At 43.6% G+C, this 17,712-nt stretch overlaps 1 protein-coding gene across 1 annotated transcript in view; it reads left to right on the top strand.

Annotated features, from left to right (window-relative positions):
- Window positions 1–17,712, top strand: part of LOC120048899 (PDZ and LIM domain protein 7-like) — a 104,088-nt gene that overhangs the window by 49,142 nt on the left and 37,234 nt on the right. Inside the window, exons 4-5 of the mRNA XM_038995215.1 lie at window positions 3,196–3,223; window positions 4,951–5,135. Coding sequence (XP_038851143.1) covers window positions 3,196–3,223; window positions 4,951–5,135 — 213 coding nt within the window. The remainder of the gene's footprint in view (window positions 1–3,195; window positions 3,224–4,950; window positions 5,136–17,712) is intronic.

Below are 17,712 nucleotides of genomic sequence, written 5' to 3'. Positions count from 1 at the left end.
AACACATCTCTTAATGCTGGATATGAGCTGTTCTATCCTGTTTTGTCTCTCAGGGTTTGGAGTGCTTCCACAGTTTGTTTTTCAGATGAGTTAGGAGGACAGTTTTATGACTGAATGATGGTGTATTGGCTTTGATTTGGGGCCTCGTTTTATATTCCACGGCTATGATGAAGTATCGTCCTAGTTTTAGGATGTGGTCCTCTGTCGCTCAGTTGGTAGAGCATCGTGCTTGTAATGCCAGGCTAGTGTGTTCGATTCCCGGGTCCACCCATAGGTAAATGTATGACTAAGTCACTTTGGATAAAAGCCTCGTTGTTATATATATAACAAGTATTGTTGTATATAATCCAGGCTGTATCACGACCGGCCGTGATTGAGAGTCCCATAGGGCTGCGCACAATTGGCCCAGCGTCATCTGGGTTTGGCCGGTGTAGGCCGTCATTGTAAATAAGAATTTGTTCTTTTTTAACTGCCTAGTTAACCTTTATTTAAGTGTGTGTGTGTGTGTGTGTGTGTGTGTGTGTGTGTGTGTGTGTGTACAAGATTTAAAAAATACATTTAAAAAAATTCTAGCAAGTGAGTAGAATATCAAAGTGAGGGTCTGCGTCACCACGGCCCTCTGGTCAAAAGTAGTGCACTACTACCCTATGGGCCCTCTGGTCAAAAGTGGTGCACTACTACCCTATGGGCCCTCTGGTCAAAAGTGGTGCACTACTACCCTATGGGCCCTCTGGTCAAAAGTGGTGCACTACTACCCTATGGGCCCTCTGGTCAAAAGTAGTGCACTATTACCCTATGGGCCCTCTGGTCAAAAGTAGTGCACTATTACCCTATGGGCCCTCTGGTCAAAAGTAGTGCACTATTACCCTATGGGCCCTCTGGTCAAAAGTAGTGCACTACTACCCTATGGGCCCTCTGGTCAAAAGTAGTGCACAATTACCCTATGGGCCCTCTGGTCAAAAGTAGTGCACTATTATAGGGTGTACATCCTAGTGAAGGAAACTGTTCCACCCAGTAATATATCGCTGATCATCTAGAGACACACAATAGGGTTGTATTTTACTGTTCCACTGGCAACACTCTGTGTGGTGGTGGTGGTGATGATTGTGTGGGATTTCATCGTTCACATTTGTTCACGGTTCCTATTTTGTGCAAAGCTGTCATCGAGGCAAACGGTGGCTTCTCTGAAGAATCTCAAATATATATAAAATATATTTTTTGATTTTGTTTAATGCTTTTTTTGCGGGGGGGGGGGGGGGGGTTACTACATGATTCCATATGTGTTATTTCATAGTTTTTGACGTCTTCACTATTATTCTACCATGTAGAAAATGGTCAAAAATAAAGTGAAAAACCATTGAATGAGTTGGTGGGTCCAAACTTTTGACTGGTACTGTGTGTGACCTTGAAAAGAGAAGAATTCTCTGGGTTGGTTGGAAAGAGACATTATCTCTGGAATCACTGACTGGTGTTTGGCAGTCAAACCAATGGCTCCATCCCAAATGGCCCCCTATTCCCTACGTAGTGCACTACTTTATACCAGGGTCTATAGGGTAGTAGTGCACTATGTAGGCATCCCAAATGGCACCCTATTCCCTATAATAGCGAAATGCTTTTTGACCAGGGCCCATATTTCACTACTTTGACCAGGGGCTATGGTCCAAAGTAGTGTGCTATCTAGGGAATAGGGTGGGTGCCATTTGTGACTGAACCTAGGTCAATCTCAGTCCATTATTAATGCAGCGCCCTTAATTCCCCCAGAGGCAGTGACTCTGCCGTTCACCTCCGGGTTCTCTCCCAGTTCGGGTCTGATTTGCCCAAAGGAACAGAACACGACATAAATCTCTTGGCTTTCCTCTCTGGGCAGATGGGTGGAGATCCAGTTTGTGTGAGGATGACGGATGATGAATTAGTGTTGAGGTCTATGTGATATTATATGCTATCTGACTCCATTAGGGGGAAATGTTAAAAGCCATGACGGTATCCAATGGATATATCCATGGGTAAATTATTAAGAGGCTAAGGAACAAATAGCTAATATCTTACAATCCAATGTCCTAGCGTTAAAGGATTTGAGTTAAAACCTCAGCTCAGAGAGGCAAAGTTAGAGACCGAACATATATGCTATGTACAGTTGAAGTCGGAAGTTTACATACACTTCGGTCGGAGTCATTTTAAAACTCGTAAAAACTGAGTTTTTAATATATAGGTGTATGTAAACTTCCGACTTCAACTGTATATTGTGAATAACATTTATCATTAGACATTGCACCAAATAATAATTGTAGCAATATTTTATCAGAAAGTACTATGGTTTCTGTCTATTTAATAGTAATCAGTAATTACAGTTAGACAATATGAATACAGTTATACACTAGGTGGTTTGAGCCCTGAATGCTGATTAGGCTGACAGCCATGGTATATCAGCTCTAATTACGTTGTTAAACAGTTTAAACACAGACCATGTCAGTGACTCAACCCAACTCAGTGTTAGGAAGTCATAATGAGGTACATAGGGCCTCAGTGTTGGGAAGTAATGGTGCTTCACTTTACTATTTTTGGGGGACCAGGTATAATTCTAACCTTGGATATTTGGGATTAGTGCATATTTAACACTTAAATCGAGACATATGAATTTATTTGATGGATTTAGTTCCCTGCATTTTAAGACAACGGAAAACCCAATTTAAAAAAAATAATAATAAAAAAATACATTATTTTAATTTTATTTATTATTATTTAATTTTTTGATTATGGTAACTAAGCCTATATAATAACATTTATTCTCCATCAAGCAAGTTCTTCATAACTAACCAAAGCTATAATAAAAACAAACTATACACCACAGACTGTCTAGTGTACATAGTTTAATTTGCAGGAAATTCTAAGTTAGACTCTGAGAAGTTGATGTTTCTATTTCAGAGCTGTTCCCAGAAGTCCGTATTGATGTCGACGTTGAACACGGCTCCTTGAATATGGAAATGCAACAAACTAGGGCCATTTTTTTAACACAGAACAAAAAACTTAAACTTTCTGAGAAGTGTTGAGGTCGAGAGATTTATGGTTTAACTTTAATTTCAAATGCAGAAAAGGACACATTGACTTTTTATGTAAATGTGAGTTTTTTATAGGATTTACCGCTGTGGCGTTCTAACTTTCGGGTTTTAACACTTATTTTCCGATCTTTTCTTTCAGAGCTTTCCATGCGGGTGGCGATCAGAAGGTAAGAGGGTCTGGTTTTTGCATCCCCAAACACCACCCTATTCCCTGTATAGTGCACTACTCTATCAGGGCTCAGGTCAAAAGTAGTAAGCTCTACATGGAAAAGGGTTTCAGATTTGCATTTAATATCTGTGTTGTCGTCACCTCACACCTCCTGAAACTCTATGAATGGTGATGCTTCTGCAATGTGAATCAACAGAGCCCTGTGTGTTCACTAGGCAGTGACTAAAACAGTCAAGTCTTTTATCGTCCAACACGTTACTACCCTGTCTATGACCGTGCTACATACCGTTTCCCCTACAAGGCCGTTAATATTGCATTGTGGGGTCGGATGAGAGGAATGCACTTTGTCTCCTAGTGGCGTCTCTTAACAACCTACACCCGTCACCTTGCATTTAAAAATCTTTCAGTCATTCTGATTCAACCCCCCCCCCCTCCATCAGACTGGCAGCTGGCTCACAGTACACATTGCATAAGCAGTAGCCAGTTTTATAAGTTTGACGTTTTGTTTGTTGAATGAAGTGATTATAGTAGTCCTTATACACGTGTATGTGTGACCCCTAAAGAGCGTCCCAGACTCAAGGCAACATAATGTTATCGTAACAGTTTTCATTTCAACCCAAATGTATTCATTATCGTGCAAAGTTCATAGTTCAAGCCCTATTACAGAAATACAGGATAATTTGTTTTTGGAAGGCAGTACAAATTAAACATCTTACCCCTAGTGGACATTCTGTCATAACATCCTCTCTGACACACTGAGAAATAAAACACAGTGTAACTCAAAAGTTCAGTGAAAAATTTTGGGAAATCTATTTTAAATGTAAAGTGTCATATCCAAGCTAACAGAGACCGAGGAAGAATCCTCAGTGGGACAAACTCCAGCTTTCCAAGATAACATGGTTGCTTTCCAAATGGCTCTCTATTCCCCACGTAGTGCACTACTATGGCTAGTCAATGGGTATAAAGTAGTGCACTACTATGGCTAGTCAATGGGTATAAAGTAGTGCACTACTATGGGTAGTCAATGGGTATAAAGTAGTGCACTACTATGGGTAGTCAATGGGTATAAAGTAGTGCACTACTATGGGTAGTCAATGGGTCAAAAGTAGTGCACTACTATGGCTAGTCAATGGGTATAAAGTAGTGCACTACTATGGGTAGTCAATGGGTCAAAAGTAGTGCACTACTATGGGTAGTCAATGGGTATAAAGTAGTGCACTACTATGGGTAGTCAATGGGTCAAAAGTAGTGCACTACTATGGGTAGTCAATGGGTATAAAGTAGTGCACTACTATGGGTAGTCAATGGGTATAAAGTAGTGCACTACTATGGGTAGTCAATGGGTCAAAAGTAGTGCACTACTATGAGTAGTCAATGGGTCAAAAGTAGTGAATAGGGTGCCATTTGGGACACGAGTAAGACAGTTGGATGTGTTCACACTTCTGCAGCCTCTCCTCCCTCCACACAGAGAGACAGAGCTGGCCTTGGAAACACCGACTGTAGTTCTGATGTTCTGAGCCACGTTGCGGCTAACAGAGCTGGTTTTCAGCAGATATATGATACTGTCTGCTGTGTGTGGCCAGATGTTTTTTTTGGTGTGTGTGTGTGTGTGTGTTGTACATTACTACACAATTGATGCATATGTGTGTGTTTGTCTAACTGCATGTTATTTGCTGTGGTTTTTGCTCTGTGTCTTCCTCCCCCGCCTTCTCTCACACCCTGTAGGATTCGCTCGCCCCCGCCTCCGTTCAGCCCAAATACTCCTTCGCCCCCAGCGCCGCTATCAACAAGATGGCGCGGCCGTTCACGCCGGGCGGCGGTAACACGGTCATTAAACCAGTGGCGTACGCCCCTAAAGTTAACACCCCGGCCTCAGCGGCCCCCGCCAGCATGCTACAGCCACACAACGGGTAGGTACACAAACAAACAAACAAACAAACAAACAACCATGCAAACCAAATCTAATCTCAAAGGCTAAATGTTTTCACGGTGTTTGGGTTGTGAAACGAGCCCCTCTGGGTTCCTGTGGAAGGGTTTATTTCAGATCTGAATCATTCAGGTAACTCTCTGGGGAGGAGAAATTGCTGACTGCACCTTTTTAAGAGTGGTTGACTCGTAGTAAGGTTGATTTTTATTTAACTAGGGAAGTCCGTTAAGAACAAATTCTTCTTTACAATGACGGGCCTACCCCGGCCAAACCCGGACGACGCTGGGCCAATTGTGCGCCGCCCTACGGGACTCCCAATCACGGCCGGATGTGATACAGCCTGGATTCGAACCAGGGACTGTAGTGACACCTCTTGCTATGAGATGCAGTGCCTTAGACCGCTGCGCCACTCGAGAGCCCAAATGATGATCTGATCAGAAGAGGCCTTCTGTTGGGACCAGACTGTTGAGTAGAATACAGGAAATAAAATTGACTTCCCATCAGCCAAATTCTCTCCACAGTGTAGTCATTATTCCTGCGTTAACATTCCTAAGTGACAATGTTGTACGTCTTTCTAAAGGTCCAAGGGTGCTCCGTTTTTTACTTTCTCATTTAGTTCTGGTAGGAAGAGCAGTGTGTGTTCTCTTGTCCGGGGGTTCCCAAACTGTTTCACTCTGGCCCCTCTTCCATCATTGGGGAACGTCCCGCACCAGGGTGATGTTTTTGTAACTCAGCGCGCTCTCTATTTATAATACCTCTGTCCATTTTTGGGAGTCCCAAATGGCACCCTATTCCCTATATAGTGCACTACTAGAGGGCCTTGGTCAAAAGTAGTGCACTACATATGGACTAGAGTGCCATTTGGAACGAATAAAGTGTTTAATCTCTGGCTTGCGTTAACCAGCTTTTAAACTGTTCCGTTCTGTTAACTAAACTGGAACATGTTGTAAGACTGACATCATGTCTGACATAGAAGTCATGGCTTTCAGCAGTTGTTTTATTTCCCCCTCTTTCGAACTGTACTGTAGTTAAGTGTCCACACGACACACACCACAGACGGGGAGAATAGAAAACCTGTATACTGCTTTACAAGGGTTTCTAATGTCATTGGTCATTTCTAAACAGCGGAAGGTTCTACGTCGACTGAAAGGACCCTTACGGGAAAAGCCACATGGATTTCATGTGATCTAATGTGACGTTCATGTGATAACATGTAAAGCAACATGTGTGTTTTCATGTTATCACATGTGGTTTTTCTGTGAGAGGAGTACTGGTCACTTATAACATGACTTAGTCTGGTAGGAGTACTGGTCACCTATAACATGACTTAGTCTGTCAGGAGTACTGGTCACCTATAACATGACTTAGTCTGTCAGGAGTACTGGTCACCTATAACATGACTTAGTCTGTCGGGAGTACTGGTCACCTATAACATGACTTAGTCTGTCGGGAGTACTGGTCACTTATAACATGACTTAGTCTGTCGGGAGTACTGGTCACCTATAACATGACTTAGTCTGTCGGGAGTACTGGTCACCTATAACATGACTTAGTCTGTCGGGAGTACTGGTCACCTATAACATGACTTAGTCTGTCAGGAGTACTGGTCACCTATAACATGACTTAGTCTGTCAGGAGTACTGGTCACCTATAACATGACTTAGTCTGTCGGGAGTACTGGTCACCTATAACATGACTTAGTCTGTCGGGAGTACTGGTCACCGATAACATGACTTAGTCTGTCGGGAGTACTGGTCACCTATAACATGACTTAGTCTGGTAGCAGTACTGGTCACCTATAACATGACTTAGTCTGGTAGCAGTACTGGTCACCTATAACATGACTTAGTCTGTAAGAGGAGTACTGGTCACCTATAACATGACTTAGTCTGTCGGGAGTACTGGTCACCGATAACATGACTTAGTCTGTCGGGAGTACTGGTCACCGATAACATGACTTAGTCTGGTAGGAGTACTGGTCACCTATAACATGACTTAGTCTGTCGGGAGTACTGGTCACCTATAACATGACTTAGTCTGTCGGGAGTACTGGTCACCTATAACATGACTTAGTCTGGTAGCAGTACTGGTCACCTATAACATGACTTAGTCTGTCAGGAGTACTGGTCACCTATAACATGACTTAGTCTGTCAGGAGTACTGGTCACCTATAACATGACTTAGTCTGTCGGGAGTACTGGTCACCTATAACATGACTTAGTCTGGTAGCAGTACTGGTCACCTATAACATGACTTAGTCTGTCAAGCGTACTGGTCACCTATAACATGACTTAGTCTGTCAGGAGTACTGGTCACTTATAACATGACTTAGTCTGTCGGGAGTACTGGTCACCTATAACATGACTTAGTCTGTCAGGAGTACTGGTCACCTATAACATGACTTAGTCTGTCGGGAGTACTGGTCACCTATAACATGACTTAGTCTGTCAGGAGTACTGGTCACTTATAACATGACTTAGTCTGTCGGGAGTACTGGTCACCTATAACATGACTTAGTCTGTCGGGAGTACTGGTCACCGATAACATGACTTAGTCTGGTAGGAGTACTGGTCACCTATAACATGACTTAGTCTGGTAGCAGTACTGGTCACCTATAACATGACTTAGTCTGGTAGCAGTACTGGTCACCTATAACATGACTTAGTCTGGTAGCAGTACTGGTCACCTATAACATGACTTAGTCTGTCAGGAGTACTGGTCACCTATAACATGACTTAGTCTGTAAGAGGAGTACTGGTCACCTATAACATGACTTAGTCTGTCGGGAGTACTGGTCACCTATAACATGACTTAGTCTGTCAGGAGTACTGGTCACCTATAACATGACTTAGTCTGTCGGGCGTAATGGTCACCTATAACATGACTTAGTCTGTCGGGAGTACTGGTCACCGATAACATGACTTAGTCTGTCGGGAGTTCTGGTCACCTATAACATGACTTAGTCTGTCGGGGGCGTAATGGTCACCTATAACATGACTTAGTCTGTCGGGAGTACTGGTCACCGATAACATGACTTAGTCTGTCGGGAGTACTGGTCACCGATAACATGACTTAGTCTGTCGGGCGTAATGGTCACCTATAACATGACTTAGTCTGTAAGAGGAGTACTGGTCACCGATAACATGACTTAGTCTGTCGGGCGTAATGGTCACCTATAACATGACTTAGTCTGTCAGGAGTACTGGTCACTTATAACATGACTTAGTCTGTCAGGAGTACTGGTCACCTGTAACATGACTTAGTCTGGTAGCAGTACTGGTCACCTATAACATGACTTAGTCTGTCAGGAGTACTGGTCACCTATAACATGACTTAGTCTGTCAGGAGTACTTATAACATGATTTAGTCTGTCAGGAGTACTGGTCACCAATAACATGAATTAGTCTGTCAGTAGTACTGGTCACCTATAACATGACTTAGTCTGTCGGGAGTACTGGTCACCTATAACATGACTTAGTCTGTCGGGAGTACTGGTCACCTATAACATGACTTAGTCTGGTAGCAGTACTGGTCACCTATAACATGACTTAGTCTGGTAGCAGTACTGGTCACCTATAACATGACTTAGTCTGTAAGAGGAGTACTGGTCACCTATAACATGACTTAGTCTGTCGGGAGTACTGGTCACCTATAACATGACTTAGTCTGTCGGGAGTACTGGTCACCGATAACATGACTTAGTCTGTCGGGAGTACTGGTCACCGATAACATGACTTAGTCTGTCGGGAGTACTGGTCACCGATAACATGACTTAGTCTGTCGGGAGTACTGGTCACCTATAACATGACTTAGTCTGGTAGGAGTACTGGTCACCTATAACATGACTTAGTCTGTCGGGAGTACTGGTCACCTATAACATGACTTAGTCTGTCGGGAGTACTGGTCACCTATAACATGACTTAGTCTGGTAGCAGTACTGGTCACCTATAACATGACTTAGTCTGTCAAGCGTACTGGTCACCTATAACATGACTTAGTCTGTCAGGAGTACTGGTCACTTATAACATGACTTAGTCTGTCGGGAGTACTGGTCACCTATAACATGACTTAGTCTGTCGGGAGTACTGGTCACCTATAACATGACTTATTCTGTCGGGAGTACTGGTCACCTATAACATGACTTAGTCTGGTAGGAGTACTGGTCACCTATAACATGACTTAGTCTGTCGGGAGTACTGGTCACCTATAACATGACTTAGTCTGGTAGCAGTACTGGTCACCTATAACATGACTTAGTCTGGTAGCAGTACTGGTCACCTATAACATGACTTAGTCTGTCGTGAGTACTGGTCACCTGTAACATGACTTAGTCTGGTAGCAGTACTGGTCACCTATAACATGACTTAGTCTGTCAGGAGTACTTATAACATGATTTAGTCTGTCAGGAGTACTGGTCACCTATAACATGACTTAGTCTGTCAGGAGTACTGGTCACCTATAACATGACTTAGTCTGTCAGGAGTACTGGTCACCGATAACATGACTTATTCTGTCGGGAGTACTGGTCACCGATAACATGACTTATTCTGTCGGGAGTACTGGTCACCGATAACATGACTTAGTCTGTCGGGAGTACTGGTCACCGATAACATGACTTAGTCTGTCGGGAGTACTGGTCACCGATAACATGACTTAGTCTGTCGGGAGTACTGGTCACCGATAACATGACTTAGTCTGTCGGGAGTACTGGTCACCGATAACATGACTTAGTCTGTAAGAGGAGTACTGGTCACCGATAACATGACTTAGTCTGTCGGGCGTAATGGTCACCTATAACATGACTTAGTCTGTCAGGAGTACTGGTCACTTATAACATGACTTAGTCTGTCAGGAGTACTGGTCACCTGTAACATGACTTAGTCTGTCAGGAGTACTGGTCACCTGTAACATGACTTAGTCTGGTAGGAGTACTGGTCACCTATAACATGACTTAGTCTGTCAGGAGTACTGGTCACCTGTAACATGACTTAGTCTGGTAGCAGTACTGGTCACCTATAACATGACTTAGTCTGTCAGGAGTACTTATAACATGATTTAGTCTGTCAGGAGTACTGGTCACCGATAACATGACTTAGTCTGGTAGGAGTACTGGTCACCTATAACATGAATTAGTCTGTCAGTAGTACTGGTCACCTATAACATGACTTAGTCTGTCGGGAGTACTGGTCACCTATAACATGACTTAGTCTGTCGGGAGTACTGGTCACCTATAACATGACTTAGTCTGGTAGCAGTACTGGTCACCTATAACATGACTTAGTCTGGTAGCAGTACTGGTCACCTATAACATGACTTAGTCTGTAAGAGGAGTACTGGTCACCTATAACATGACTTAGTCTGTCGGGAGTACTGGTCACCTATAACATGACTTAGTCTGTCGGGAGTACTGGTCACCGATAACATGACTTAGTCTGTCGGGAGTACTGGTCACCTATAACATGACTTAGTCTGTCGGGAGTACTGGTCACCTATAACATGACTTAGTCTGTCGGGAGTACTGGTCACCTATAACATGACTTAGTCTGGTAGGAGTACTGGTCACCTATAACATGACTTAGTCTGTCGGGAGTACTGGTCACCTATAACATGACTTAGTCTGGTAGCAGTACTGGTCACCTATAACATGACTTAGTCTGGTAGCAGTACTGGTCACCTATAACATGACTTAGTCTGTCAGGAGTACTGGTCACCTATAACATGACTTAGTCTGTAAGAGGAGTACTGGTCACCTATAACATGACTTAGTCTGTCGGGAGTACTGGTCACCTATAACATGACTTAGTCTGTCGGGAGTACTGGTCACCGATAACATGACTTAGTCTGTCGGGCGTAATGGTCACCTATAACATGACTTAGTCTGTAAGAGGAGTACTGGTCACCGATAACATGACTTAGTCTGTCGGGAGTACTGGTCACCTATAACATGACTTAGTCTGGTAGGAGTACTGGTCACCTATAACATGACTTAGTCTGGTAGCAGTACTGGTCACCTATAACATGACTTAGTCTGTCAGGAGTACTGGTCACCTATAACATGACTTAGTCTGTCAGGAGTACTGGTCACCTATAACATGACTTAGTCTGTCGGGCGTAATGGTCACCTATAACATGACTTAGTCTGTCGGGAGTACTGGTCACTTATAACATGACTTAGTCTGTCGGGAGTACTGGTCACCTATAACATGACTTAGTCTGTCGGGAGTACTGGTCACCTATAACATGACTTAGTCTGTCGGGAGTACTGGTCACCTATAACATGACTTAGTCTGTCGGGAGTACTGGTCACCTATAACATGACTTAGTCTGGTAGCAGTACTGGTCACCTATAACATGACTTAGTCTGTCAGGAGTACTGGTCACCTATAACATGACTTAGTCTGTAAGAGGAGTAATGGTCACCTATAAAATGACTTAGTCTGTCGGGAGTACTGGTCACCTATAACATGACTTAGTCTGTCAGGAGTACTGGTCACCTGTAACATGACTTAGTCTGGTAGGAGTACTGGTCACCTATAACATGACTTAGTCTGTCGGGAGTACTGGTCACCGATAACATGACTTAGTCTGTCGGGCGTAATGGTCACCTATAACATGACTTAGTCTGTCGGGCGTAATGGTCACCTATAACATGACTTAGTCTGTAAGAGGAGTACTGGTCACCGATAACATGACTTAGTCTGTCAGGAGTACTGGTCACCTGTAACATGACTTAGTCTGGTAGCAGTACTGGTCACCTATAACATGACTTAGTCTGTCAGGAGTACTGGTCACCTGTAACATGACTTAGTCTGGTAGCAGTACTGGTCACTTATAACATGACTTAGTCTGTCGGGAGTACTGGTCACCTATAACATGACTTAGTCTGTCAGGAGTACTGGTCACCTATAACATGACTTAGTCTGTCAGGAGTACTTATAACATGATTTAGTCTGTCAGGAGTACTGGTCACCTATAACATGACTTAGTCTGTCAGGAGTACTGGTCACCTATAACATGACTTATTCTGTTGGGAGTACTGGTCAAATATACCATGACTTAGTCTGTCGGGAGTACTGGTCACCGATAACATGACTTAGTCTGGTAGGAGTACTGGTCACCTATAACATGACTTAGTCTGTAAGAGGAGTTCTGGTCACCTATAACATGACTTAGTCTGGTAGCAGTACTGGTCACCTATAACATGACTTAGTCTGTCAGGAGTACTGGTCACCTATAACATGACTTAGTCTGTCGGGAGTACTGGTCACCGATAACATGACTTAGTCTGTCGGGCGTAATGGTCACCTATAACATGACTTAGTCTGTAAGAGGAGTACTGGTCACCGATAACATGACTTAGTCTGTCAGGAGTACTGGTCACCTATAACATGACTTAGTCTGTCAGGAGTACTGCTCACTTATAACATGACTTAGTCTGTCGGGAGTACTGGTCACCTATAACATGACTTAGTCTGTCAGGAGTACTGGTCACCTATAACATGACTTAGTCTGTAAGGAGTACTGGTCACCTATAACATGACTTAGTCTGTCGGGAGTACTGGTCACCTATAACATGACTTAGTCTGTCAGGAGTACTGGTCACCTATAACATGACTTAGTCTGTCGGGAGTACTGGTCACCTATAACATGACTTAGTCTGTCGGGAGTACTGGTCACCGATAACATGACTTAGTCTGTCGGGAGTACTGGTCACCTATAACATGACTTAGTCTGTCGGGAGTACTGGTCACCTATAACATGACTTAGTCTGTCGGGAGTACTGGTCACCTATAACATGACTTAGTCTGTCTGGAGTACTGGTCACCTATAACATGACTTAGTCTGTCAGGAGTACTTATAACATGACTTAGTCTGTCGGGAGTACTGGTCACCGATAACATGACTTAGTCTGTCAGGAGTACTGGTCACCTATAACATGACTTATTCTGTCGGGAGTACTGGTCACCTATACCATGACTTAGTCTGTCAGGAGTACTGGTCACCTGTAACATGACTTAGTCTGGTAGCAGTACTGGTCACCTATAAAATGACTTAGTCTGTCAGGAGTACTGGTCACCTGTAACATGACTTAGTCTGGTAGCAGTACTGGTCACCTATAACATGACTTAGTCTGTCAGGAGTACTGGTCACCTATAACATGACTTAGTCTGTCAGGCGTACTGGTCACCTATAACATGACTTAGTCTGTCAGGAGTACTGGTCACTTATAACATGACTTAGTCTGTCGGGAGTACTGGTCACCTATAACATGACTTAGTCTGGTAGGAGTACTGGTCACCTATAACATGACTTAGTCTGTCGGGAGTACTGGTCACCTATAACATGACTTAGTCTGGTAGCAGTACTGGTCACCTATAACATGACTTAGTCTGGTAGCAGTACTGGTCACCTATAACATGACTTAGTCTGTAAGAGGAGTACTGGTCACCTATAACATGACTTAGTCTGTCGGGAGTACTGGTCACCTATAACATGACTTAGTCTGTCGGGCGTAATGGTCACCTATAACATGACTTAGTCTGTCGGGAGTACTGGTCACCGATAACATGACTTAGTCTGTCGGGCGTAATGGTCACCTATAACATGACTTAGTCTGTAAGAGGAGTACTGGTCACCGATAACATGACTTAGTCTGTCGGGAGTACTGGTCACCTATAACATGACTTAGTCTGTCGGGAGTACTGGTCACCTATAACATGACTTAGTCTGGTAGGAGTACTGGTCACCTATAACATGACTTAGTCTGGTAGCAGTACTGGTCACCTATAACATGACTTAGTCTGGTAGCAGTACTGGTCACCTATAACATGACTTAGTCTGTCAGGAGTACTGGTCACCTATAACATGACTTAGTCTGTCAGGAGTACTGGTCACCTATAACATGACTTAGTCTGTCGGGCGTAATGGTCACCTATAACATGACTTAGTCTGTCGGGAGTACTGGTCACTTATAACATGACTTAGTCTGTCGGGAGTACTGGTCACCTATAACATGACTTAGTCTGTCGGGAGTACTGGTCACCTATAACATGACTTAGTCTGTCGGGAGTACTGGTCACCGATAACATGACTTAGTCTGTCGGGCGTAATGGTCACCTATAACATGACTTAGTCTGTCGGGCGTAATGGTCACCTATAACATGACTTAGTCTGTAAGAGGAGTACTGGTCACCGATAACATGACTTAGTCTGTCAGGAGTACTGGTCACCTATAACATGACTTAGTCTGTCAGGAGTACTGCTCACTTATAACATGACTTAGTCTGTCGGGAGTACTGGTCACCTATAACATGACTTAGTCTGTCAGGAGTACTGGTCACCTATAACATGACTTAGTCTGTCGGGAGTACTGGTCACCTATAACATGACTTAGTCTGTCGGGAGTACTGGTCACCGATAACATGACTTAGTCTGTCGGGAGTACTGGTCACCTATAACATGACTTAGTCTGTCGGGAGTACTGGTCACCTATAACATGACTTAGTCTGTCTGGAGTACTGGTCACCTATAACATGACTTAGTCTGTCAGGAGTACTTATAACATGACTTAGTCTGTCGGGAGTACTGGTCACCGATAACATGACTTAGTCTGTCAGGAGTACTGGTCACCTATAACATGACTTATTCTGTCGGGAGTACTGGTCACCTATACCATGACTTAGTCTGGTAGGAGTACTGGTCACCTATAACATGACTTAGTCTGTAAGAGGAGTACTGGTCACCTATAACATGACTTAGTCTGGTAGCAGTACTGGTCACCTATAACATGACTTAGTCTGTCAGGAGTACTGGTCACCTATAACATGACTTAGTCTGTCAGGAGTACTGGTCACCTGTAACATGACTTAGTCTGGTAGCAGTACTGGTCACCTATAACATGACTTAGTCTGTCAGGAGTACTGGTCACCTGTAACATGACTTAGTCTGGTAGCAGTACTGGTCACCTATAACATGACTTAGTCTGTCAGGAGTACTGGTCACCTATAACATGACTTAGTCTGTCAGGAGTACTGGTCACCTATAACATGACTTAGTCTGTCTGGAGTACTGGTCACCTATAACATGACTTAGTCTGTCAGGAGTACTTATAACATGACTTAGTCTGTCGGGAGTACTGGTCACCGATAACATGACTTAGTCTGTCAGGAGTACTGGTCACCGATAACATGACTTAGTCTGTCAGGAGTACTGGTCACCTATAACATGACTTATTCTGTCGGGAGTACTGGTCACCTATACCATGACTTAGTCTGTAAGAGGAGTACTGGTCACCTATAACATGACTTAGTCTGGTAGCAGTACTGGTCACCTATAACATGACTTAGTCTGTAAGAGGAGTACTGGTCACCTATAACATGACTTAGTCTGTCAGGAGTACTGGTCACCTGTAACATGACTTAGTCTGGTAGCAGTACTGGTCACCTATAACATGACTTAGTCTGTCAGGAGTACTGGTCACCTGTAACATGACTTAGTCTGGTAGCAGTACTGGTCACCTATAACATGACTTAGTCTGTCAGGAGTACTGGTCACCTATAACATGACTTAGTCTGTCAGGAGTACTGGTCACCTATAACATGACTTAGTCTGTCTGGAGTACTGGTCACCTATAACATGACTTAGTCTGTCGGGAGTACTGGTCACCGATAACATGACTTAGTCTGTCGGGCGTAATGGTCACCTATAACATGACTTAGTCTGTAAGAGGAGTACTGGTCACCGATAACATGACTTAGTCTGTCAGGAGTACTGGTCACCTATAACATGACTTAGTCTGTCAGGAGTACTGCTCACTTATAACATGACTTAGTCTGTCAGGAGTACTGGTCACCTATAACATGACTTAGTCTGTCAGGAGTACTGGTCACCTATAACATGACTTAGTCTGTCGGGAGTACTGGTCACCTATAACATGACTTAGTCTGTCAGGAGTACTGGTCACCTATAACATGACTTAGTCTGTCGGGAGTACTGGTCACCTATAACATGACTTAGTCTGTCGGGAGTACTGGTCACCGATAACATGACTTAGTCTGTCGGGAGTACTGGTCACCTATAACATGACTTAGTCTGTCGGGAGTACTGGTCACCTATAACATGACTTAGTCTGTCGGGAGTACTGGTCACCTATAACATGACTTAGTCTGTCTGGAGTACTGGTCACCTATAACATGACTTAGTCTGTCAGGAGTACTTATAACATGACTTAGTCTGTCGGGAGTACTGGTCACCGATAACATGACTTAGTCTGTCAGGAGTACTGGTCACCTATAACATGACTTATTCTGTCGGGAGTACTGGTCACCTATACCATGACTTAGTCTGGTAGGAGTACTGGTCACCTATAACATGACTTAGTCTGTAAGAGGAGTACTGGTCACCTATAACATGACTTAGTCTGGTAGCAGTACTGGTCACCTATAACATGACTTAGTCTGTCAGGAGTACTGGTCACCTATAACATGACTTAGTCTGTCAGGAGTACTGGTCACCTGTAACATGACTTAGTCTGGTAGCAGTACTGGTCACCTATAAAATGACTTAGTCTGTCGGGAGTACTGGTCACCTGTAACATGACTTAGTCTGGTAGCAGTACTGGTCACCTATAACATGACTTAGTCTGTCAGGAGTACTGGTCACCTATAACATGACTTAGTCTGTCAGGCGTACTGGTCACCTATAACATGACTTAGTCTGTCAGGAGTACTGGTCACTTATAACATGACTTAGTCTGTCGGGAGTACTGGTCACCTATAACATGACTTAGTCTGGTAGGAGTACTGGTCACCTATAACATGACTTAGTCTGTCGGGAGTACTGGTCACCTATAACATGACTTAGTCTGGTAGCAGTACTGGTCACCTATAACATGACTTAGTCTGGTAGCAGTACTGGTCACCTATAACATGACTTAGTCTGTAAGAGGAGTACTGGTCACCTATAACATGACTTAGTCTGTCGGGAGTACTGGTCACCTATAACATGACTTAGTCTGTCGGGCGTAATGGTCACCTATAACATGACTTAGTCTGTCGGGAGTACTGGTCACCGATAACATGACTTAGTCTGTCGGGCGTAATGGTCACCTATAACATGACTTAGTCTGTAAGAGGAGTACTGGTCACCGATAACATGACTTAGTCTGTCGGGAGTACTGGTCACCTATAACATGACTTAGTCTGTCGGGAGTACTGGTCACCTATAACATGACTTAGTCTGGTAGGAGTACTGGTCACCTATAACATGACTTAGTCTGGTAGCAGTACTGGTCACCTATAACATGACTTAGTCTGGTAGCAGTACTGGTCACCTATAACATGACTTAGTCTGTCAGGAGTACTGGTCACCTATAACATGACTTAGTCTGTCGGGCGTAATGGTCACCTATAACATGACTTAGTCTGTCGGGAGTACTGGTCACTTATAACATGACTTAGTCTGTCGGGAGTACTGGTCACCTATAACATGACTTAGTCTGTCGGGAGTACTGGTCACCTATAACATGACTTAGTCTGTCGGGAGTACTGGTCACCGATAAC

This window comes from Salvelinus namaycush, chromosome 5 (genome assembly GCF_016432855.1).
Source record: "Salvelinus namaycush isolate Seneca chromosome 5, SaNama_1.0, whole genome shotgun sequence".
In the NCBI taxonomy this organism is placed as follows: Eukaryota; Metazoa; Chordata; class Actinopteri; order Salmoniformes; family Salmonidae; genus Salvelinus; species Salvelinus namaycush.
This window is presented reverse-complemented; position numbering and strand designations above follow the sequence as displayed.